Raw genomic sequence first — 25394 nt, forward strand, 5'->3', positions numbered from 1 at the left:
TCTTAAATCTTTAGCTTAATCCTGTAGTTTATTTTAGGAAAAAGCAAAGTTTATCTATCTATGTATCATTTATCTATCTAAATATCAGGTGTATAGAATTGTTGAAAAAGTTACACTAACTGTAAATAGATGTGTATGTCACCACTGAGTGCCAAAGAATTGATGCTTTTGAACTGTGGTGTTGGAGAAGACTCTTTAGAGTCCCTTGGACTGCAAGGAGATCCAACCAAGCCATCTTACAGGAGATCAGTCCTGAGTGTTCATTGGAAGGACTGATGATGAAGCTGAGGCTCCAATACTTTGGCCACCTGATGTGAAGAACTGACTCATTAGAAAAGACCCTGATGCTGGAAAAGATTGAAGGCGGGAGGAGAAGGGGACAACAGAGGATGACATGGTTGGATGGCATCACCAACTCAATGGACATGAGTTTGAGTAAACTCTGGGAGTTGGTGATGGACAAGGAGGCCTGGCATGCTGCAGTCCATTGGGTCGCAAAGAGTCCATGGACATGACTGAGTGAGTGAACTGAACTCAATGTCACCACTGCTGACACCATTTTTATCATCACTTCTTTGACCACCCACATGCTTGGTACTTTATTAGAAGGATACACAGGACTCAGCATATAGTTGAGCTTATGATTAAGATTTATTGCAGCAGCACAGTAAGGATTTTCAGCTGGATCAGTAAAGAAAAAGACACATCAGGGGAGTCTGGGGAAATCCATATACATGCTTCCTATTAATATGTTCTCACTAAAGGGTCCATACAGAATGTGTTTTTGGTGTGAAGTGAAAGTGAAGAAACGTGAAGTGAAGTGTAGAAACACAGGTGCTCTTTCTGTTCAAGGAAGCTCATTTGAGACTCAGAATTCAAGATTTTCTTAGGGGCTGGTCATGTAGTTGTTCTCTGCCTAGCCGCAACTGCCAAAATTCCAGACTCCCAGAAGTAAAGCAGATGTTCACCATATATCCCAATGTTTTTATAAATAGTAGGTACAGTGGAACAGCCTTATTGATTAGTAATGGAGCCTTCCTTCCAAAAGCCTAGTTCTCAGATGCCAGGCGAAGGCCAGCCCTGCGAGCACACCTTGCGTGTGCACTCTCCCCTTCACAGTGACGTGTCTGGGTGCTTACTGATGCATGCTCTAGTTAACTATTTTGGAACCACAGTTGAGACTGACTGTGAATCAGAACGAAGGCATCACTGGACATTTAAGTGGTGATTGGAATGGTAAACAAGATGGCTTTTTGGTAATAGCTATTTGAGCAAAAGGAAACTTAATTTGCTCCTGATTAAGCTGCTAAATAAAAAGTTGTGCTCTTGGAATTTCTGGCAAACTAGGGATTTGACTGTAGAGATGCAGGAAAAAATGTGAAAAGAAATGACATGCAGTGGTGGGGGTGGGGGGAAACCAGACTTTGGCAGTGCGTTGGCTGTGGGGAACTCTCGAAATACTGAACCCTTTCTTGCCTATTCCTCAAAGATCTCCAATTTGTTTGCACGGGACGAGATGGATGAAATCACCCAAGGGCTGATATCGGTCATGAAAAGGGAGCTCCCTCGCCATCCTCCCACCTTCGATAATCTGTATGAGTACTTCATTTCACGATCAAGGAAGAACTTGCACGTTGTTCTCTGCTTTTCTCCAGTGAGTTTTTACTTTAGTTATTTCTACGTAGGAGGAGTTACTTCCTTGAATGTACTTAGTTCGCCTTCTCTGATGAGATGATTTGCTCAGAAATGAACACTTGTTACTTCTTGACTACCACCAATCTCCACTGACCAAAATCATACTAAAGAGTGAAAATTGAGTGTACTCATTAGCAATTATTGCATACCCTACAACTTTGATTACCTAGAGACAGAAATTATTTATTTTAAGGGATTTGGTGATATAGTCTTTTCTAGCTTTAGCTCCAATGTATTCATACCATCTAGAATGTCCCTGATGTAGGTTTGAATGTCTCTCACTCACTGTGCTATCCAGTATTGTAACCATTAGCCATGTGTGGCCATTTGATTTTTGATCAGTTATAACTAAGTAAAAATGAAAATCCAATTTCTCAGTCCCACTAGCTTCATTTCAAATATTCAATAGCTGCACGTGGCTAGGGATTACTATGGAAAGCACACATATAGATCCTTTCCATCATCACAGAAAATTCTATTGGGCAGTTCTGCTCTTGGGGGTGGGGGAGGTGGCTCACTAACTTACAGGGCATCTTGCTTAATTTTTAGGTAGTCTAATAGCCAGAAAGGTCTTCTTTACAAACAGTGGAATTTTGTCTCTGACTCTTCACCTGTGATTTCGTTTGTCCTGTAAAGTGAATCCAATCCCTCTCCTTTACTCAGCTCTTCAGATATTTGGAGAAAGTTTCTGCAGACTCCCTAAGTCATTTCTTTTTTAGACCAAACACCTCCCATTCCTTCTGCAGATCTCACTTGCCCTGGTTCCAGGCCTTTCACTGTCCTGGTCATCTGTCTCTGTAGAAGTGTGCTTTGTCAGTTTCCTTTTTTTTCTATCCATTTTTCCTTTATTGGAACAGATCTTTAATGTCAGATTGTTTAAAATTTTCTTTAAAATTTTGAGTATCAAATTTAGTTGTTTTTTTTTCTTGCCTAAGAATCCCTCTTGAGCCTCCCACCCGCCTCCTGTCCCGCCCATCTGGGCCGTCACAGCGCACCGGGCTGGGCTCCCTGCGTTGTGCAGCAGCTTCCCCTGGTGGTCTCTCTTTTACATGGTAGTGAATACATGTCACTGCTACTTTCTCGATTCGTCCTACTCTCCCTTCTCTCACTGTGTCCACAAGTCCGTTCTCTATGTCTGCATCTCTATTTCTTCCTTGTAAAGAGGTTCATCAGTACTGTTTATCTAGGTTCTTATATATGTGTTACTATACAATATTTGTTTTTCTCTTTCTGACTTACTTCACTCTGTATAACAGGCTGTAGATTCATCTCCTTCACTACAACTGACTCAAATCCATTCCTTTTTATGACTGAGTAATATTCCGTTGTGTGTTTGTAGCACATGGGCAAAGAAGATGTCAGTGTCTTCTTACATGGGAGCTCCTAGAATTGAGCAGAATGAGTCTTAGGAAAGGAGAGAATGTGGAACTATTACCTCCTTGCACCTGGACACTTCATTTACATATTCATGCAGTCTAAGAAGATTTCTAAAATAATGTGTTGTGTCAGGCTATTGGCTCAGAATATAAAAAGGTCTCTATGCCTGACTAATCATCCCTCTGTGTTTTTTGAAAATATAATTTTTAAAATGTATAATGCTTTTTGACACTTCTGTCGCTAGGTTGGTGAGAAGTTCCGTGCCCGCTCTTTGAAATTTCCGGGCTTGATCTCGGGCTGCACCATGGACTGGTTCAGTCGCTGGCCTAGGGAGGCGCTGGTCGCCGTGGCCTCCTACTTCGTCTCAGGCTATAGTATTGTCTGCTCTAGCGACACCAAAAGACAAGTTGTAGAAACAATGGGCCTCTTTCACGACATGGTTTCAGAGAGCTGTGAAAGTTATTTCCAAAGGTAAGTGATGATGCGTGAGCGTGACAGCTACCGAAACACAAGGTTCACTCCAAAGACGAATAAAATGTAACATCCAGTAACACACTCGTCACAGTGATTGAGCTCAAAATCCCAGCTGCTCTTAGATTTTTCCCTCCCTTTGATTTTCTAGTGATTATGTATTAAAATGATGACAAATAATTGAGATTTTAAAATTAACTAGTGTCCATACTTTTAATTACCCCTTTCCCTCTGGGCTTCAAAGTAACAGATACTTAACGAATTATTTCATTTCACTTGCTTAATTAATTTTTTGGAAATGACTTAAAATAATTCATTATAAACTCTTTAAAATTTGTTTCTTATTCAAGTTCATTATTTATTTGGTTAAAGAAGTCCACTGTCCTAAAGCTTCATTATTGCCTTATGCTAAGGGATCATTAATATGCATCACTTAATCTTGTCTGTGTTTTCATGACAAATAATTATGAAACTGAAGTTTAATTGACAGTAGAAGAGTCCAGTCCCTAAAAGCAGAAATGGCGTTCATGATGTGAAAGCTGGTGTTGACAGTTCAAGAATACAGCAGTTTTTTCCAAAGTGTGATAGTCACTGGTATGATTGCTATAAATAAAGGTGGGCCAACATGGTTTCTATAACAGAGCACTTCTTCCTTAGGGTTCATGGATGAGCTTCAGGGGGTGCAGTACCTCCCAGAAAGCCTATTTTTCTTCATGGAGAGTCTTCAGTTCAGTTGCTCAGTTGTGTCCAACTCTTTGCGACCCCATGGATGCACACCAGGTCTCCCTGTCCATCACCAACTCCTGGAGCTTACTCAAACTCATGTCCATTGAGTCAGTGATGCTATGCAACCATCTCATCCTCTGTCATCCCCTTCTCCTCCTGCCTTCAATCTTTCCCAGCATCAGGGTCTTTTCTAAGGAGTTAGTTCTTTGCATCAGGTGGCCAAAGTATTAGAGCTTCAACTTCAGCATCAGTCCTTCCAATGAGTATTCAGGACTGATTTCCTTTAAGATTGACTGGTTGGATCTCCTTGCAGTCCAAGGGACTCTCAAGAGTTTTCTCCAACACCACAGTTCAAAAGCATCAGTTCTTCAGCGCTCAGCTTTCTTTATAGTCCAACTCTCACATCCATACATGACTACTGAAAGAACCATAGCTTTAAGTAGATGGACCTTTGTCATCAAAGTAATGTCTCTGTTTTTTAATATGCTATCTAGGCTGGTCATAGCTTTTCTTCCAAGGAGCAAGCATCTTTTAATTTCATGGCTGCAGTCACCATCTGCAGTGATTTTGGAGCTCAAGAAAATAAAGTCTGTCACTGTTTCCACTGTTTCCCCATCTATTTGCCATGAAGTAATGGGACCAGATGGAGAGTCTTGGTAGCACTTAATTGATTTTCCAAGGGGTAGGGGATCCTATCTCACAAAAACTTGTTTATCCTGTGTCGTTTTCTTTACTTAAAACTGTACATGGACCATCCTCTTAAATAGTTATAGATAATCTCCCAGATTCTCTTGGTAAATCTGTGTATATTAATTCTCTTTGTTGGGAAGATTTTCTTTCTGCTTAACTTGCACTCCACCTCTACTGCTGTCAACTTGTGAAGAGAAGTTTTTACTTTTGTGCAGCTACAAAAAAACCATGTCTTTAGTTTTGAAAATTTGGTGTATTTTTCAAAGTTTTCAATATCCTCTTATTGTAGAAGTTTATTCTGAATGCATTATATATGCATAATATGGGATTTCCCTGGGAGTCCAGTGGTTAAGATTTTGCCGTCCAACGTAGGAGGTGCTGGTTCGATCTCTGATCGGGTAGCTAATAAAAATCCCACATGCCTTGCAGCCAAAAACAGAAGCAGAGTTGTAACAAATTCAATAAAAGGCTTTAAAAATGGCCTGCATAAAAAAAGATATGTAAAAGATATTTATATAATGTTTTACTAATAGTCACATATATGCCAGAGTTCTTTAAAATGCTTTTTAATGTTCAGAACTCCAAAAGTAAAATTTTAATATAAAATAAACATACTGTAATATAAAAATATGAATTTTTAGTATGTGAAGATCTCTTCTTTGACTTTAGTTTCTCCTGTATAAAATTTTTTCCTTTTACTTGTTTCTATTGTTAAATATAATTATTGTACTGAAACCATAGTGATTTGGATGTTTGAATCAAGTGTGCCTTGATTTCAAGGATAATCCAGAAATTCAGGGGAGAGATTGGCTTTCACCATTGTAAGCCCACTCATCTCATCTGGGTTTCTAGTGGGGAAGAGGTGTGTAGCAAATATCTGGCGAATGAAAACAGATCTCGGCACAAATTCATTTCAACCACTTATCCCTAATATTTGTATAGAACATTAAAGTTTACAAAGTGTGTTTACGTATGCTGTTTTATTTTTTGATCTTCACAAAATCCTAGGAGGTGTAGGACAGTGATTCTTTTCTCAGTTTTCCAGAAGAGGAAACAGAAGCCCAGAATGGGGATAAGGGTCAAGTCAAAGAATCAGTTAGAGATACAGTATTCCTGCTGCCTCACGGGAAGGTCTTTTTTTCTGTTCTACTCTCAGATACCGCCGAAGAGCGCACGTGACTCCCAAATCTTACCTTTCATTTATAAATGGTTATAAAAACATTTACACTGAAAAGGTGAAATACATTAATGAGCAAGCTGAACGTATGAATATTGGTAAGTGGAACAGAATCTGATCTTTTAGGGCTTGTCTGAAAGAGATCCCAATATTTTGTTTGGTGGACATTGTTGTTTGAAAATGAAATACTTATTTTTCATATTGAAATATTGATTTATAATCAATATTGAAATATTGCTGATAGCAGATTATTTTGAGGGATATCTTTATGGGTCTTTTGACCTGTCAAGAACGTCTGGGCAGAAAAAATGTAAACAGAGGTGGCCTGTTTTTCTTCTGAAACCATTTCTTCCAGCGCTTTCAGCTTTGGGTCCATCCTGTTGGGTAGTGAGTCACCATGGTTGTTGAGCTGCTGCTTACAGATGGGGAAAAGCCAGCTCCTGGGTACTGACCACAGTTTCAATTTATGGTTTCATTGCCATTTCCCTCAATTTGTGTAAACTTTGCCGTGTTACTTCTTCTCAGATTTCTAACAAAGGAAAAAACAAAACAGAAACAAAAGCAAAAAAATGAAAACAGAGACTTTACGTGAGCAGTGGTTTTCTAAGTGTCCAGTATATGTAGTGTAAGTAGGAAAAGTGTAAGTGGGAACAGATTTTATGTCCAGAAAGCATTTGGCCCAGATAATCCTGAAATGCCTTAGTTCTGTATTTTCACTTCTGCACAGAACGTGGTCACAAAGCATAAAGGCCTGTGAAGCTACAGTGATGATCGGTGCCCTGTGAGAGAAACGTCCTTCTGTTGGCTTTCTCGTGGCTTTCCGCAGCTTTTTTATATGATGCTCTAGAATCGGTGGTGTGCTGAAGCTACCTGCACTGGCTCATGAGAACTGATGGTTAAATTAGGAATGTGATGATCTGGTTGATAACCACAGCCTTCATTAAAAATTAATAAACTTACAATTAAATTAATTATGTTAATGAGGACAATCAATACTCAAAACTCATTACTTCTTAGTTATTTTTACTTTATTATTATTAATGTTCTTGGGGAACATTATTATTTCTATTCTATCTATGTGGCAGAAATATTATATAATGGTGTGTTGCTGAGAACCAGGCAAGGTGGGATTATCTACATGGCGGACACTGGAACCATCCAAATGAATGCCCTCACTCCAGACCCAGAATCTAAATGTTTACCAACACACCTCTATCTAGCGACTAGTGAGATTTTCAGTTAACCAGTTATTTTTGTCTAGAGCACTGAGAGTCTCAGAAACAGTTGCAGAAGTTTTAGCAGTTATTTTCACTGTTATAGGAGAGAACCACAAAAAATGTTAATATATTATGTCTCATTTGCCGTCTCAGTTGCAGTGTGATCCAAAGGCAAAAAATGATAGTTACAAACTGTTTGCAAAGCCAAGGAGAGCATACATTTGTCAAATAAGTTTCCTGGCTAAATTCATTTTACTTGTTATAGCAATATGACTTTCCCTTAAATGTAACTAGATGATATTCTTCATTCAGACCTATTTTCTTCATTTCCTGCTGAACCGAAACTGTTAGAAATATGGTCAGTATTATTGCTTCTAAAATATGTGTATTTTAAGACATCTTGTCCATAATTATTTTGTGTTTGTTATGGTGTACATTATGGTGCCTTAGGGCTTCCCAGATGGCCCTAATGGCATCCCAGGTGGTAAAGGACTTGCCTGCCAGTGCGAGAGACATAAGAGATATGGGTTCAATCCCTGGGTCAGGAAGATCCCCTGGAGGAAGGCACGGCAACCCACTCCAGTATTCTTGCCTGGAAAATCCCATGAACAGAGAAACCTGGTGGGCTACAGTCCATGGGGTTGCAAAGAGCTGGACATGACTGATGAGACAGCATGCACGCAGCACATGGTTCTTTATAAGTAGTAAATATTGAATAAGTATTTGATGAGGGGATAATCATATATTCAGTGAAAGTGTCTATGTGTGTGTTTGTAAAGGTCTTGACAAGCTGATGGAGGCAAGTGAATCTGTGGCAAAACTCTCTCAGGATCTTGCAGTAAAGGAGAAGGAGTTGGCAGTGGCTTCCGTAAAAGCAGATGAAGTGAGTTGGCATTTACACTGTGAAGCATATCTTCCCACATTTAAAAAAAAGCATTGTTTAAAATGTTATTAAAAAGTAAACAGAATATAAACCCACAGGTTATTTCCAGTAAAATACAGCCCACATGGGGTCACAAAAGAGTCGGATACGACTTAGCAACTAAACAACAATAGCAACATTTACAAAGACCGTTAGATATTTTTGTTTAATTTATACCAAAACATACCTAAACTATTATATCCTCTACTTGGTCTAAGACTGTTTTTTCCTTCTCTGGTTCTCTCTCGTTTTCTGTCATCTGTATAGGAAATTTCTGCTTGACAATAAATTATATTAGATCTTCTCTTTAAGGTCTCTGCAGACTCTAGGTTTCTGGGGTAGCCCAAGTTTGATCTGAAGTTTGTTTTAAGGAAGGAAAAGAATAAAAAGAAGAGTTGATTGAGTCTTTTTTAAAAGATGCTCCTCCCAAGGTGATAGGGATATATATGTGTTACTTCTCTACCTACTGCTTCTCCCCCAGGCTCAGGCTGCTTTCACCTTGCACTCACAGAGTCAGTTAAGAATAGATGCTTAAGTCTCTACCTTTAGCCAGTTATTGAAATATTAGAGCATAGGAGAGGCACTTAGCATATGACATAAGGTAGACCCTTAGCATCCTGATATATGGTAGGCAGTCAACAAACATTAGCTATTTTTTTTGTTATTACATGAGGCTTCATATGGTTTCTGACCTTATTCCATGGCACTGACTTTGAATAGTTTTAATTTTCTAGAAATAACATAGAGTATAAATATCATTTTTCTGAAAGTTTAAAATATTTATTAATACAGTTCATGACCGAGAGAAGCTTAGGAAACAAAGATTACAAAGCTACTCAGAGGAGTTACTTTAATACATCTTAAAATATAGACAGCTTAAATGGGGGATGAATTTTCTCTCATTCTTATTTTATATTATATACTCAAATCTGTAAATTATGCTGAAAAGATTTCTATTGATCCTCATGTTTTCTTTCTTTAACAGGTATTAGCAGAAGTCACAGTAAGTGCTCAGGCTTCAGCCAAAGTGAAAAATGAAGTGCAGGAAGTAAAAGACAAAGCCCAAAAAATAGTGGATGAAATCGATAGTGAAAAAGTAATAGCTGAGACCAAGCTCGAGGCAGCTAGACCTGCACTGGAAGAAGCAGAAGCAGCCCTGAATGTGAGCAGTGCATTGTTATCCCTCCCAACACAGGTCCTAGCTGGCACCACGTGTCATTACATAAAATTTAGTTATGGGATTTCTAATCAGAAAACTGAATTGAATTCTTAATGTGATTGTGATCTCTGAGTCTTGAAGCAAATATTTCTGCTGATTACATTTCCTAAGTTTATTTTTTTAAGTCTTTACTTCCCATAACTTACTTTCTTCCCACAAAGCATCTTTCCATGAGAACTGAGGAATAATGCTTAGTGTGATTATTGGCTTAAACTGTATCCTAAGGGATTCAGATTATACAGACAGCCTTCTCAGTTCCTTCAGCATCCTGACTAGGTTATGTCATGCACTCTTTAACATTTTTTAAAAATCCTCTTACGGTTCCCATTTCTCTAATTTAAAGTCCCAAGATGGGTATCCAGGACTGTGAAGCAAGAAGGGACAGCTTCAGAGGCAAGCAGATCTCCATTTGCCTCTCATGACCATACGGTAGATAGTCTCAAGTAAAGTTTACTTAACTCTCTTGGATCTCTGTCAAGATTCTAATTCTTTCTTGATCTTTGAAGAATCAATGTATGCATTAAAAAGTAATGAATAGTTCACTGGGTACATGGAAGGAACTCAATAAGTATTCGTGCTACTGCTGTGATACCTGGCTCCTGTCTGCCCCTTCAATTTTACCTTATTTTGTCCCTACACACAGCATGATCCAGCCATACAGAAACACCTAAATGCTTCTGCAGTAATTATGGTCTGTTACTTTTAAATGGGTCTCTATCTGCCAGGAACACTTTCTACTTTTCCTAACTTTCATGACTAGTAAGAGTCAGTCTGCAGGACCAAGCTCAGATTTCACCCCTTCCAGAAAGTCCTGAACCTCCTTTGTTTTCCTGTCACTCCTAGACTTCTGTCGTGTCAGATAATCATAGGGTAATTGTGTTTCTCTCTCTTTGAAAGATTCTGAGGACAGGGATATTTTGGTTTTGCTCTTATTTTATATGGGAGAATGTCTGTGATTGTTAAATGCATTAATAGATTTAGGATCATCATTTAATAAAATTGTAACAATGACCTGGACACACTTTCCACCCTCCCTTCTTTTGTGGGTCCTATGATAACACATGAGAGAGTGATCACTGAGTCAAATGGGTCTTAGGAGTTTCTATGGATCATATGATGTCCCAGTCCTTCTTGACTTGAATGTCAGGAGATGTCCTATTTCTAACTCAGCTCACAGATAGAAACTTCCAAAAATATTTTTATGAGTCATATGGTACAATAACTTTACTTGTCTCCTTCGAATTCTCTCCCTTCCATAGACAGGGCAACCTTCAAAATGAAAACTGAAGGTGAGGTTTCTGATATTCAGGGCCGTGCCCCTTTTTTAATACTCATATGTAATATAGACTCTATGCTTTGAAGATGAAATTATCTAAATGGTAAACATTAATGACAGTTGTTGCTAATGGAGGTCTGGGGTGATGGCCAATGAATGGTAGTGATATTCTAAACCAATTCTTTGATAACTTTTGGGGGAAATGCAAACAAAGAAACAGAAATCCTAACTTAACCATGAAAGATCCATTATGTAAGAATCTTGGAATGCAGACCCTTGATGTAAATGTCAGGAATTGGGAAGAAAATATGTTTTAAAATTTTCCATTTTAAGTTTTTAAAAGTATGAGAGTTCCATATGACTAGGAATACTACTCAGCAAAAAATATTCTGATCCCTAACCCCAAATACAGACTATCAAGCCAAATGATATTGCCACAGTCAGGAAACTTGCAAAGCCCCCTCATCTTATTATGAGAATCATGGACTGTGTTCTGTTACTATTTCAAAAGAAAATTGACCCTGTCACTATGGATCCAGAAAAACCTTGCTGCAAGCCATCATGGGGCGAGTCATTAAAAGTAAGTAAAATCTATCTCTATAAGTCCTTTGAGGTGTATTAGGTGTCTGCATCCCAGGACACTCAATACAGACCAGACACAATGGCAGACAAATAATTGATCATTGTATACTGAAGAATTTATCTTAAATTGCATCTCTCAAAATGTAATGCCTCTTTAAAATGTAAGATTTTAAAGCTGAATGCCCTCTTTTTATAAAAATCTGTCCAGAACCCATACCTAGTATTGGCACAGTCTTTTTTTTTTTTAAAGGGGAAATTTTATTGTAAATTATACCTAAATAAAGATGTTGAAAAAGAAGCCATGGTACAAAAGTAAATATACTCTTACCATTCAATTCAGCAATCATGCTCCTCAGTATTTACCCAAATGAGCTGAAAACTTATACCCACACAAAAGCCTGCTCACAGGGGTTTTTATAGCAGCTTTATTCATAATTTCCAAAACATGGATGCAACCAAGATGCCTTTCAGTATGTGAGTAGTTAAATAAACAGTGGTACATCTGGACCATAGAATATTATTGTCCCCCCGCACACACACAAAAATAATACATGTATAAAATAGATAACTAGTGAGAACCTATTGTATGGCACAGGGAACTCTATTCAGTGATCTGTGATAACCTAAATGGGAAGAAATCCAAGGAAGAGGGTGTTGTGTATGCGTGGCTGATTCAGTTTGCTTACAGCAGAAACTAACACAACATTGTAAAGCAACTATAGTACAATTTAAAAACAATATATAATATGCACTTAAATGCATATTACTCAGTGAAGGAAGTATTGGCACAATGTTGATGTCAACCCAACTCCGTCTATAAAAAGGGGCTTGTGTGGTTGGTGGCATTTAGACGCACTCACTAGGTGGGAAACTTACGTTGTTTTTCTTCTTTGCTCTTCTCCATGGAAACAGGAAGACAGCTTGCAATTTACGGCTTTAGGTTGACTACTGCCATAGTCTTGATTTGTATGTTTAGAGCAAATCAATTATTACTTCTTTGAAAAAAATTCAATTTAGAAGTACATGCTAACTTAGAAAGAAAGTACATATTTTTTCCCAGAGCTTACAGGCTGTAATACTATTTTTCAGTTGATGAGTGCAACAGGATTCCTGTGGAGTCTTCAGCAGTTCCCCAAGGACACAATAAATGAAGAGACTGTTGAGTTACTACAGCCATATTTTAACATGGATGATTACACTTTTGAAAGTGCCAAAAAGGTCTGTGGGAATGTGGCTGGTCTGCTGTCTTGGACACTTGCTATGGCAACATTTTATGGTGTCAACAGAGAAGTGTTGCCTCTGAAGGTAAAAATTTCCCTCCTTCTCCCAGCAAATCAGTGTTTAATAAAATCAGTCATCAGTATCACTGCCGTTAAAAAGCAAAGCATAATTTAGACTAATAAAGGTAGGTTTCTCCATTACCAGATTTTTCTTTTTCTCTGTATGCCCGGTCACAGTTTCTCATTCTTTTTATAACTGTTGCATGCTTCTTGGCATCACAGACAAGAAAAAAACCAACTTGTTGACTTACACAAGGCATGAGTTTATTGGGAATAATAATTGGGGCTTCCCTGGTAGCTCAGCTGGTAGGGGATCCACCTGCAATTCAGGAGACCCCAGTTCTATTCCTGGGTCGGGAAGATCTGCTGAGAAGGGAAAGGCTACCCACTCCAGTATTCTGGCCTAGAGAATTCCATGGACTACAGTCTATGGGGTTGCAAAGAGTCGAACATGACTGAGCTATCATGAAAGAAAATTGGCCATATCTTTAAGTTTGGTGATTAGGTTTGGAGATTGAATTTGATTACTATATTCCAAACAAAATTTATGAAAATTAAGATCAACACCTAGAAATGTTTTAAATTTCAAAGACAGGAAGAAAAGCTTATAGGCACTTAAGAAACAAAATGTAAAAGATGGCTCACAAAAGAAGAGAAATCAGGACGTCACAGTCTTGCCGCAACCCTAAATACTAGAAAGTAACAGCAAAACATATGCAGGGGAAATTACTGGCCTCTAAGAATTCAGTGACTAACCAAACTGCCCTCGGTGTGAGCAGGTGAGTGATAGTCGCTCAGTCGTGTCCGACTCTTTGTGGCCCCGTGTACTGCAGCCCGCCAGGCTCCTCTGTCCGTGGAATTCTCCAGGCAAGAGTACTGGAGTGGGTTGCCATTTCCTTATCCTCAATATATGAGGGAACAAAAAGACATTCTTTTTTTTTTTTTATGTGGACCATTTTTATAGTCTTTATTGAATTTGTTACAGAATGGTTTCTGTTTTCTGTCTTGGTTTTTCAGCCCCAAGCCATGTGGAATTCTTGCTCCCTGACCTGGGATCAAACCCACGCCCCCTGCATTGGAAGTCAAAGTCTTAACTACTAGGCCACCAGGGAAGTCCCCAAAAGATATTCTTAGGGATGCAATTTAAGTGTTAAGGGATAAACACATTCTATCTCACTCTCTCTCACACATATACCATCTATACTGGGCCAGATTGTCCTTTATGTCTGAGAGAACAAAAATACATTTTCAGGAGTTCGAAAGATTAACAAAATATACCAGCCAGACACATAATATCCCCCACTTCCCGGCCCCAGCCCATCCCATAAAACTAGAAGAGTTGGAAGTGGTTGCTCTGTGGAATTGAAAGTGGTGAGCAAGTGGGCAGGGGGTTACTGTTTTCATAATAAGCCTTATACAAATGGCTGACTCTTTAAATTGTGCACAGAGGTAACTTGAAGAAAAATAGAAAAAAAATTAAAAATAGGAAAGTTTTAACGAGAGAAATGATGAACAAATATAGCAAATACACTCAAACCAACAGATACCAAGAAAGAAATATTACTGTAAATGTAGAATTCAAGGAAAAAAAAGCACTTATAAGAGCAGTTATTTTTATGGGTAAAAATTATGATTCACAGTGAGAATTAATTGTAATAATGCTTTATGAAATAAAAATAACATCAAATTACATAAGACAAAATCCATCAATATTTTATGTGGAGTTTTTTTTTAAATTCCTATAATTTGAGACTATGGCATATACTATCAATCCATGACAGGTCTGGTAGGCAGAAGGCCAACTTTAGAAGGGACCATACTTGGCTTAATGCTCTGCTATCACCCTCTTAAAGTCCTTAATAATTTTTAAACAAGGAGCTCTACAGTTTCGTTTCACGCTTTTATGTAGCCAGTCCTGAGTAGGCATAAATTAGTAATTATATAGAGATTTTATAATATGTTATTTTTAAGCTTGAATAGCTACATTGGACTGTCTTCAATATGAACGAAGTATATGAAATTATTTCTAGTGTCCAAGAAATATTTACAAAAATTGATGATATTCAGTCCCAAAAGAAAACTTTGATTCAATCCCCAAAAACAAAAATTGCTGAAACCTCCTTCTCTGACTATAAGCAATAAAATTAGAACACTTTAAAAAAAAGCGAGTCAATTCTGTTTAGAAAATGATGACAAAAATCTAGTTATGAAAGGTTTTAAAATTTATTTATTTTTTATTGAAGGATAATTGCTTTACAGATTTTTGTTGTTTTCTGTCAAACTTTGTGAGGTGGCCAAAATGCTATCTTAACCCTTAAGTGAACCAAAGAACTAAACAATAGGATATATATATATAAGTGTTCACAAACACACACACACACAGAGGTTAGTAAAAGTAGAAAGAGTTAATAAAAATAATGTTAAAAATCAGAAAAAAGTAGCAAAATTAAAGAATTCGTGCTTTGCAATATACACATACATATAAGAGCCAACTCACTGGAAAAGATCCTGATGCTGGGAAAGATTCAAGGCCGGAGGAGAAGGGGATGACAGAGGACGAAATGGTTGGACGGCATTACTGACTCAATGGACATGAGTTTGAGCAAGCTCTGGGAGATAGCGAAGGGTAGGGAAACCTGGCATGCTGCAGTCCTCAGGGTTGCAAAGAGTCAGACATGAGTTAGCAACTGAACAACAGCTATATATATGATATGTATGAAAAACTAATCAGGGACTTCTCTGGCAGTCCAGTAGTTAAGAATCTGCCTTCCAATGCAGGGGATGTGCATTCTACCCCTCGTCAGGCAACTAAGATCCCACTTGCTGCGTGGCACGTAAGCCCACGTGCCACAACTAAGACCCAATGCTACCAAATAAGTAAATAAATAAATACAAAAACTAATCAGCAAGAAAATACACAAAAATAAATGCCTATAATACGTAAACCCATATAATTACAGATTGTAGATTTAAATAGAGGCAAATTTTATAGTTATTTGTAAATACAGTAGAAAATCTAAGTGAAATGAAAATTTCCCGAGAAAAAGAGCTAATTTCAAAACCACAAATATTGAGAAAGAAAATGAGAAAGTTATCAAGGAACTTCTACCCCAGAAAGCTCTAGAGCTATATTACTTTACTGATTAATTACTTGAAATTTATAAGAAACAAGTAATTATCATGCTGTAGGACTGAGAGAAAGATGAAAAGCTACTGTTTTTCATTACAGCCATTTCAGTTCAAAAATTCTTACCCCCAAAACAATACTAAACGTTTGCATACTTAATAGTATTTCAGTTCAGTTCTTATAACAGTTTAAAATGAGGGTGGGGGGGAAGAAATGTATATAAGTACACAGAAGTTAAGGAAATTACAATATATCCAAATTGTGGGACATCACGCAGCCATGTAACTGATGTTCATAAGGAAAGTGTTTAATGACGTAAGGAAATGATTATACTACTCTAAGTGAAAAAAATACCAAAATGGTAGTTGTCCATTTGTTAACACAATACTCATAAATTCTTTTCTGTGTAAAATCACGAGTGATTAATTTTCTCCTTCCCATACATTTCTGTGTTTTCCATATTGAACATTAATAATTAAAAGGAACTTCAATGACATTTCTCTGCTTCCCCAGCTGAAGACAATGAAATAAACAACTTCCAAATAGGCCAAAAATGATGTCGTAACTTGTGTTATTATTTACCAATTACAAGCATGAAAGTTTCATAGCATTAATACACCTCTACACCGATCACCTCTTCTTCCTTTTAAGGCTAACCTGGCCAAGCAGGAGGGCCGCTTAGCAGTCGCCAATGCTGAACTGGGCAAGGCCCAGGCACTGCTGGATGAGAAACAAGCTGAGTTGGATAAAGTGCAAGCCAAATTTGATGCAGCAATGAATGAAAAAATGGTGAGATCAAATATACAGAAGTTACTAATATGACACACTGAAATGCTACCCAAGTATGTGTTGTATTTAGGGATCAGGCATATGTTTACAACGAAAAAATACTGACCTGAGTGCCCTTTCTCACTGGCCATGTCTACTTTTTTTGGACCTTCAACACTCTACATTCTTTTTTCTGTTTTTAATAACTGTTTGCTGTGATGTGATACACAGGAGTACTGACTTTGGAGTCAGGACACTGGGTTTGAGATCTATATCAGACACTTATGAATTGTGCAGTGAAAGTGAGTGACTTACCAACTTTACTGTCAAATGGAGATCCTAACATGACCTCATGGTATAGGTTGTAGCAGTGGTGATCTGGTAAACGTTCAACAATCAGCTTGGCTCTTTTTCTGGTGGCGGAGTCTGGAGAAGAGGAGCAGAAATGGCACCTCGCAAAGGAAAAGAAAAGAAGGAAGAACAGGTCATCAGCTTTGGCCCGCAAGTGGCTGAAGGAGAAAACATATTTGGTGTGTGCCACATCTTTGCATCCCTCAACAACACTTTTATCCATGACACTGATCTTTCTGGCAAGGAAACCATCTGCCATGTAATTGGTGGGATGAAGGTGAAGGCTGACCGAGATGAGTCCTCACCATAAGCTGCCATGTTGCCTGCCCAGGATGTAGCCCAGAGATGCAAGGAGCTGGGCATCATTGCCCTCCACATCAAACTCCGGGCCACAGGAAGAAATAGGACCAAGACTCCTGGACCAGGGGCCCAGTCAGCGCTTAGAGCCCTCACCCACTCAGGGATCAAAAGTGGGCGGATTGAGGATATCACCCCATCCTCTCCGACAGCACCTGCAGGAAAGGATCAGCTTGTGGGGGTGCGGGCCAAGGGGAGAAGAAAGCCTTGATTTGCAGTGTTTGCTTATTTCTGTGGTCTAGGTACCTCCTCCACTGTCGGTTCTAAGCTATCTATGAGGCAGTTGAGAGAGAAGATGAGCGTGCCATTATAGCCTATTGCCACCATGCAGAGGCGGTGAACTTCACCCAGGAGTATAGATAATACAAATATATAGTCGACAATTAGGAGTTGATGAATTTTGATGATTCATTACCTTTAATATAATGGGCTTAATTGTAAGTTTATATAATTTAGTTTTTCACAGTGGCTGTGTTTAATGCCAGCTCACAAATTTTCTGAAAAATGTTAACAGTTGACTCCTTTGAGCTGATACAAGCTGGCTGCAGCATACTACTGTTGTGTAGATTTTTTCTGTAGAAAAAGAAAAAATCCTTTATAAACTGCAAAGAACTCAGAGTCATTATTAAATCCAGGACTTTAAAAGGTATATTTATTGTTTTGAAAATACTTAATAGAAATCCTATTTAAGCTATGTAATTTGGATTCTCCCTTTCAAAATGGCTCCTTTTGAAATTTTGTAAGGTAAAATAACTGTATTATGAATGAATTATAAAAATTTAATATGTAAAATTTTACTGACTGTATTTTTAGATTATATTTATTTTGCACAATGAGAAATTCCTCCAGGTATTTTTACATGTCAATATAATGGATGTTTGATTAAGCAGTTTAAAAAGTTCTCTGAGACAGTCTCCTTTTATGAATGTAGGATTTGCTTAATGATGCCGACATGTGCCGGAAAAAGATGCAGGCAGCTTCCACCCTCATTGATGGACTGAGTGGAGAAAAAGTCCGATGGACTCAGCAAAGCAAAGAGTTCAGAGCTCAGATTAATAGGTATCAACTTTGGTCTTTGTTATAATTGCTCTCCTTCTTAGTCATCAGCCCAAAGGCCACCTCTTGTGACATGGGGAGATAAAGTCGGATTCCCTGAAGTGCTTTTCTCCTCCGTTTCCATGTCCGCATGCCGGGATCCCACCATCTAAGAAAGTGCTTAGAGCTTGAGTCCCACACTCTAAAACGGAGAGTAGAAAACTTGGTGAAACATTTTTTAACTCACTATTTGTGTGGGGGTGCTTCTGATATCATCTGAATTTGCCAGAACAATCTAGATACTGGTTCCAGTTCTACACCTTTCACCTCAAGGATTTTGAAAGTGTAGACTGACAATTTGTTCTCAATGGAAGGGCATCTTGGGCTGGTGTCTTCTGAAAACTGAAAGAGAGGGAATGAGAGGGGAGTAGGAGAATGGCAAAAGGAAAAAGAAAGAGGATGACAGAGAAATAGTGGTTTAATCAAGGCTGACTATGAACAGGACTAGGACTTGCTTCTTCCTCATCTGGAAGTCAAGCTTCAGGACTCTAGGCTTCAGGAAGGAGCCTCTTTCTTGCTCCTGGACTTACCCGAAATGTGGCCACTCCCACCCCGTTTGGAGCCTTTAGGCTGGCTCCTTTACCCGCTCCATGTCTTGTTGCCAAGTGTTAAGCAGGGAGCAGAGAAGAACTTCACCTAGTAACGAAACTGCCCGATGGCCTTTCAGATTCCTTACTGGGAGAGCTTAAAACGTGTTGGTGATTCACTTTATTGTTTCTTAACAGGCTTGTAGGGGATATTCTGCTATGCACTGGATTCCTGTCCTACCTTGGTCCTTTCAATCAGATATTTAGGAACTATTTGCTGAAAGAGCAATGGGAGATAGAGTTGAAAGCACGGAAGATTCCTTTCACTGAAAACCTGAATCTTATTTCAATGTTGGTAGATCCTCCAACAGTAAGTGTTACTTTCCTCATATCATTAGTTGAATTTCATTTTATTCACAAGAAATCAAGGTATGCCTGACTTATTCTTTTTGCATTTAATTGGAAAGATCATTTTCAAAATGCTGAAGCATGACAAATTTTTTTTTCTTTGTGGTACAAAATTTCTTTTGCATTTTAAGAAATCTTGCTTTCAAATTGGTCTCTCAGTCAGGTCCGACTCTTTGTGACCCCATGGACTGTGGCCCATCAGTTTCCTCTGTCCATGGGATTCTCCAGGCAAGAATACTGGAGGGGGGTTGCCATTTCTGTCTCCTGGGGATCTTTCCAACCCAGGTATCAAACCCACATCTTCAATTGCACTGCTTTGAGTGAAAAGATAATTTTTGAGCTACAGGCTTGCTAATATTGAGCTCTTCATATAACCCTCCATTATTTACACCACTCTTATTGAATCTCATTCTCTTACAAACATTCTAGGAAGATGTAGGCATTAGCTAGGCTGTAAGTATTGGTATTATTAACTTTCTTTTGATTATTAACCATCTTTTTATAATGTCTAACAGTGTAATACAATAGCACATTCTGGCATCGCTGACTGATAGCGTGCACTGCTAGACTAACCTTTCTTGGTAGGAATTTGATGCCATTGTTAATTTTCAGTATATCTTACAGACCTCTTGCAGTGTTAAATGCTTTCCAGGCAATTTGTATTCATGAGCTGATTTTTGATTTGTAAATATGTTCCCCAATTGCAGTTTCCCAGGGGAAGCCAAGCTATTAATTTCCAGTTATCTCTATTTAAAAGTCAAAAAATTATCTTTTCCAATTCAAACAGTGTTCAGCTGGTCCCCACAGGTACTAGATAATGTATTGGAAGCACACTGATTATGGCCTTCAGAGGAGCTAAGATAATTGAACGAAGGTGGAGGCTTCTCTGCATCTTGGGTGATTTCATTGACCATGTGGGCTCAGGCTTCCCAGGTGGCACAGTGGTCAAGAGTCCACCTGCCAATGCAGAAGTTGCAGGTCCTGTCCCTGGGTCAGGAATATCCCCTGGAGTAGGAAGTGGCAACCAACTCCAGTATGTTTGCATGGAAAATCCCATGGACAGAGGAGCCTGGCAGGCTACAGTTCATGGGGTCACAAAGAGTTGGACATGACGGAGTGACTGAGCATAGCGCCTTCTTGATTTTGAAAGGAATATTTAGAAAACTGTCATTGATGAGTTCCTGCCAATGTGATATTTCTTGTCCCCTAATTTCTCTGCCTCCAGCTGTGCAGTGCCCCTTCCCCCATGTGAGCAGAACAAGAGGGCAGGAAGGGGAAATTTCAGAGGCAGAACCCTTAGGGCTTGCCTACTCTGACTTCTCAGAATATTCATTGTCTCTGCTAACTCCAGCCCATCTAGATCCCACCCAGTCTCGGGTTTCCTACTAGGGAAAGGATTTATTAGATGATAAATTTGTTTAACTTAGTGTTATTTGGTTCACATTTGTAACTTTGAGTTTTTTTACGAGAATGTTGCATAGTCCTAATCTAAAAAAAAAAACGTCTAAATTTTAAATTATTTGTGGCATTAATTACTAACAAAAGCCTTTTCGTCTTCCTTTGCCTGGCCACATCCATTTCCTGTTATGCAGATTGGTGAGTGGGGGCTGCAAGGCTTACCAGGAGATGACCTCTCAATTCAGAATGGCATCATTGTGACAAAGGCCACCAGATACCCACTCCTCATAGACCCACAAACTCAAGGCAAAACGTGGATTAAATCAAAGGAAAAAGAAAACGACTTGCAGGTATGGACCGTTTGGTGGGTGGGAAAGTAATCTAGAAATCAAGACGTTTTCCCACAATTTCAGTTGAATCTGTCATTAAATTGTCATCTCTATGATAGTTTTTGCTAATTCACACCTTTGAGTTTTGTGACAGTGATTTGGGGCAAAGGCTCTGATATTTGCTTTTTAAACATATTTATTTATTTATTTATTTAACTGCCCTGGGTATTAGTTGTGGCACAAGAGATCTTTTTAGTTGCAGTATATGAACTCTTGGTTGTATCATGTGAGATCTAGTTCCCTGAACAGGAATCGAGCCCAGGCCTCCTGCCTTGGGAGCAGGGAGTCTTGGCCACTGGACCACCAGGGAAGTCCTGGTCCTGATCATTTTCTCTCTTTTGTGATCTCTCTTGACCTCACTTTCCTTCTCTGTGTCCATTTCCCTGGCTGTATTGCTTTTGCTCATGTTGGATGAGGCTTTTATTCTGGGCCCTGAGATTGTGCTTACAGGAAAATGGCAAGCACAGGACTTGTGATTCCTCAGATGAAAGCCACTTGCTCCAGCCTAACTTAGGTACTTGCTCATACTCTGGAGTTCAGCATTGCCGTTAGTCTACCAAGGTGTTAATCTTAAGGCAGACGTAGACACGGGCAGGATTTCAACATTCCTGGCTCCTCTGAGGATCCTGTGACATTGATACTTCAATTCTGTGTTACAATATGGATTATTCACTGTTTCCTCGACATTGTTCCGAGTTCCAAGCCTTATGGACCCAAAGTTTTGCTTGTAGTCTGTCTATTATACTAACCAGAATGTTTCCTCCACCCAATTGCCCACTTATATCCAAGATGAAAGTCTTGAGCATTATTTAGAGTCCACATCCAAAACTACCTTTCACCAGACTTGCCTGAATCCACAGCTTCATACAGCCTGTCCTGATTCCTCACACACCTTGTATTTCTTCTGTGGACTAGAAGTATGCCTTAAATTACTGTTCTTTGCACATTTGTCTTTTTTCTTTTTTTTGACTTTTATTTTTTTTTACTGGGCTTCTCTGGTAGCTCAACTAAAGAATCCACCTGCAAAGCAGGAGACCCCAGTTTGATTCCTGGATTGGAAAGACCCTCTGGAGAAAGGGATAAGCTACCCACTCCAGTATTTTGGGGTTTCCCTGGTGGCTCAGCTGGTAAAGAATCCACCTGCAATGCAGAAGACCTGCATTCAATCCCTGGGTTGAGAAGATCCCCTGGAGAAGGGAAAAACTACCCCCTCCAGTATTCTGACCTGGAGAATTCCCTGGACTACAGTCCATGGGGTTGCAAAGAGTCGGACATGACTTTCACCTATACTATAAACTTGGGCAAATTCCCAGAGATGGTGAGGGCCAGGGAGGCCTGGCGTGCTGCAGTCCATGGGGTCACGGAAAGTTGGATATGACTGGGCAACTGAACAACAGCAACAACTCCATAAACTTCTTGTTAGATTTATGGTTTTATGCCATCTATATGTTTTCAGCATTTATTGAATTAAAGTGTGTAATCATTACAGGAAAAAAAAAAAACCCAGAAAAATCATGTGGTCATCTTGATAAATGCAGAAAAAGTAAGTTGGTAAAATCAAAACTTCCAGCAAACTGAGATTAGGAGAAAGAGTTAGTGGCTCAGTCGTCTCCAACTTTTTGTGACCCCATGGACAGGAGCCCCCCCAGGCTCCTCTGTTCATGGAATTCTCCAGGCCAGAATACTGGAGTGGGTAGCCATTCCCTTCTCCAGGGGATCTTCCCAACCCAGGGATCAAACCTGGGTCTCTTGCGTTGCAGGCAGATTCTTTATCATCTGAGCCCCAGGGAAACCCAAGATTAAGAGGGCCCTTCCTTAATCAGATAAAGAGTATTTACAAAAAGCCTACAAGAAACACCACATTTAGTGGTGAAACAGTGAAAGATTTCCTTCTGAGATCAAGACTGCAGGCACGGGGACATTGCCTATTACTCTGGAGCACCCCCCAAGATTCTCCCACCTAATTAAGACTTCAATCTATGTTGACTTAGAAAACTCAGGAAAATCCTCGCAAAGATCAGAGAGTATAAGTGGAGGGGAAGAGTTAAGGAAAGTGGGGTTGATGGGAAAGTAGCTTCTGAGGAGCTGTATACACAGAAGTGCATGAGTGGTGTGTACCAGTCTTCCTCCTCCTGAACTCAGCCCCCTGGATCCAGCTCAGCTGTAACTTGTTCCTTATTCCGTTCCTCACTCCTCTTGCCTCCCCTGGCTGTTGATCTCCCTGCTCATCTTAGTCTTATTTTTTCTGATTGTGGCTTTATTTCTCCATTTAATTCATTGATAGTCTTCAGTCATGTTCTTCCTGATAAAGCCTCATCCCAAGAAGCTTCCTGAGGAAGTAAAAGAAATATATCAGACATACTTCCTTATTTTAAAAACCATCAACTGCTGGGATGTACGTAAATTGAACTGCATCTTTTTTACTCAGACAGCATAGTATTTTTCTGAATATGTGGATAGGCATATGCACAAACACACATAAATGAAAAGAAAATGAAGCAAAACCATCACTTCTGTGCTCGGTTAGGAAGGCAAAATGAAAAATGAAACATTTTATAAATGAAAAACAAAACATATTGGGCATGTCCAGGGCTGCATTTCACCTTGGCAGCTTTGCCAAGGTCATCTTCAAAGCCTTTCCAGCACCTATAGCTCTGACTTCTGAATAAAGAATGTATTTGCTTAAGTCCCCTGTGAAGATTTCACTGAGTGAAGACCTAGTTCCAGAGTATCTGTGCGGGTGATACAGGCTCTCATGTGGCCACCGCACAGTATTCCTCCATGAGAAAAATCAAGTGAATCCAACCCGAAACTGTAACTCCAAAATATTACTTCAAGTTTACAAAAATAGTAAAGGTGGTTAAAAGATAATTTAATAAATCAACAATTTGAAAATTATTTCTTTAATTGCTATATTAGTCAGGGTTTTTCAGGGAAACAGAACTGAAAGGATATCCAGGTACAGATACATAGAAAGAGATTTATTATGAAGGGGTGGCTCATGAGATTATGGAGGCTGAGAAGTCCCCGATCTGCTGTCTACAGGCTGGAGCCCCAGGAAAGCTGGTGGTGTCATTCCAGTCCAAACCCTGAAGGTCTGAGGACCATGGGAGCCAGTGGGGTCAGTCCGAGTCCCAGTCTGAAGTCCTCAGAGTCAGGAGCTGATGTCCAAGGGCAGGAGAAGATGGATGTGCTAACCTATGCAGAGAACAAATCGGCACTTCCTCCAGCTGTCTGTTCTGTTCAGGTCCTTAATGGATTGGACAGTGCCCACCTACATGCGCGAGGGCCATAGTCTTTATTCAGAATGTCGACTCAAACGCTAATCTCTTCCAGAAACAACCTCACAAACACACCTTGAAATAATGCTTGCCAGCTATCTGGGCATTCATTAGCCCGATCAAGTTGACACATAAAATTAACCATCACACTTGGGAAAGACATCACAAAGACAGAGTTTGCTTCTTGGGGAATCGAGAAGGACAATTACATTCAGTCTTCTTGGGACCTTATTTCATCTTATTTAAATACGCTAGTTAAAGCTCTTTGTTTGGATTCATTTACCTTATCAACTTATAGTGAGGTCTTGCACAGCATATCATGTACATAAATAAAGCTGTCCATCTAGGGGGAAAAGCTCCATCGTGTGCAAGATTTTCTGTTTTTAGTTATTTCTGTTTTAATCAAAACAGGATAAAGATAGACTTATTTTTTGATTCCACGCCTTTCTTCATTGCAAGTGAAAGATAATATTTTTAAATTTCACCCTCTTAATCACCTGATATCTCGGTGGATCTTCCTTTTTAATTTTTTCTTCTGTTTATTTGGCTGCTTGTGGCATGAGAGATCTTTAATTTTATTTTAATCGGAAGCTAATTACTTTACAATATTGTGGCGGTTTTTGCCATACATCGACATGAGTCAGCCACAGGTGTACATGTGTCCCACCATCCTGAACCCCCGTCCCACATCCCTCCCCACCCCATCCATCTGAGTTGTTCCAGAGCACCAGCTCTGACGCCCTGCTTCATGCACTGAACCTGCACTTCATATATTTTACATATGGTAATATACATGTTTCAATGCTAGTCTTTCATATCGTCCCACCCTTGTCTTCTCCCACATAGTCCAAAAGTCTGTTCTTTACATCTGTTTCTCTTTTGTTGTTTTGCATATAGGGTTGTCATTATTGTCTTTCTAAATTCTTAGTTCTTAGTCCTTGGATAGAATCCGTGCCCCTGTGGAAGCCCAGTGTCTTAACCACTGGACCACCAGGGAAGTCCTCTCTTGTATCTTAAGATCAGCACTCACAGTAGCATAAAGGCAATAGTTGAATTCAGAG

The 25394-nt window shown here is 39.2% G+C and overlaps 1 protein-coding gene and 1 pseudogene across 1 annotated transcript in view; both read left to right on the top strand.

Moving 5' to 3' along the window:
* The window catches only part of DNAH8 (dynein, axonemal, heavy chain 8), a 324670-nt gene that overhangs the window by 193580 nt on the left and 105696 nt on the right, over window positions 1–25394 (top strand). Inside the window, exons 63-73 of the mRNA XM_010848693.1 lie at window positions 1490–1654; window positions 3317–3543; window positions 6116–6234; window positions 8133–8236; window positions 9261–9437; window positions 11183–11350; window positions 12442–12657; window positions 16411–16548; window positions 18167–18294; window positions 19056–19227; window positions 20858–21013. Of these exons, the coding sequence (XP_010846995.1) occupies window positions 1490–1654; window positions 3317–3543; window positions 6116–6234; window positions 8133–8236; window positions 9261–9437; window positions 11183–11350; window positions 12442–12657; window positions 16411–16548; window positions 18167–18294; window positions 19056–19227; window positions 20858–21013 (1770 nt within the window). The remainder of the gene's footprint in view (window positions 1–1489; window positions 1655–3316; window positions 3544–6115; window positions 6235–8132; window positions 8237–9260; window positions 9438–11182; window positions 11351–12441; window positions 12658–16410; window positions 16549–18166; window positions 18295–19055; window positions 19228–20857; window positions 21014–25394) is intronic.
* Window positions 16973–17446, top strand: LOC104994982 (annotated as a pseudogene).

The sequence above is a fragment of the Bison bison genome, unplaced genomic scaffold (assembly GCF_000754665.1).
Source record: "Bison bison bison isolate TAMUID 2011002044 unplaced genomic scaffold, Bison_UMD1.0 scf7180017864270, whole genome shotgun sequence".
Classification (NCBI taxonomy): domain Eukaryota; kingdom Metazoa; phylum Chordata; class Mammalia; order Artiodactyla; family Bovidae; genus Bison; species Bison bison.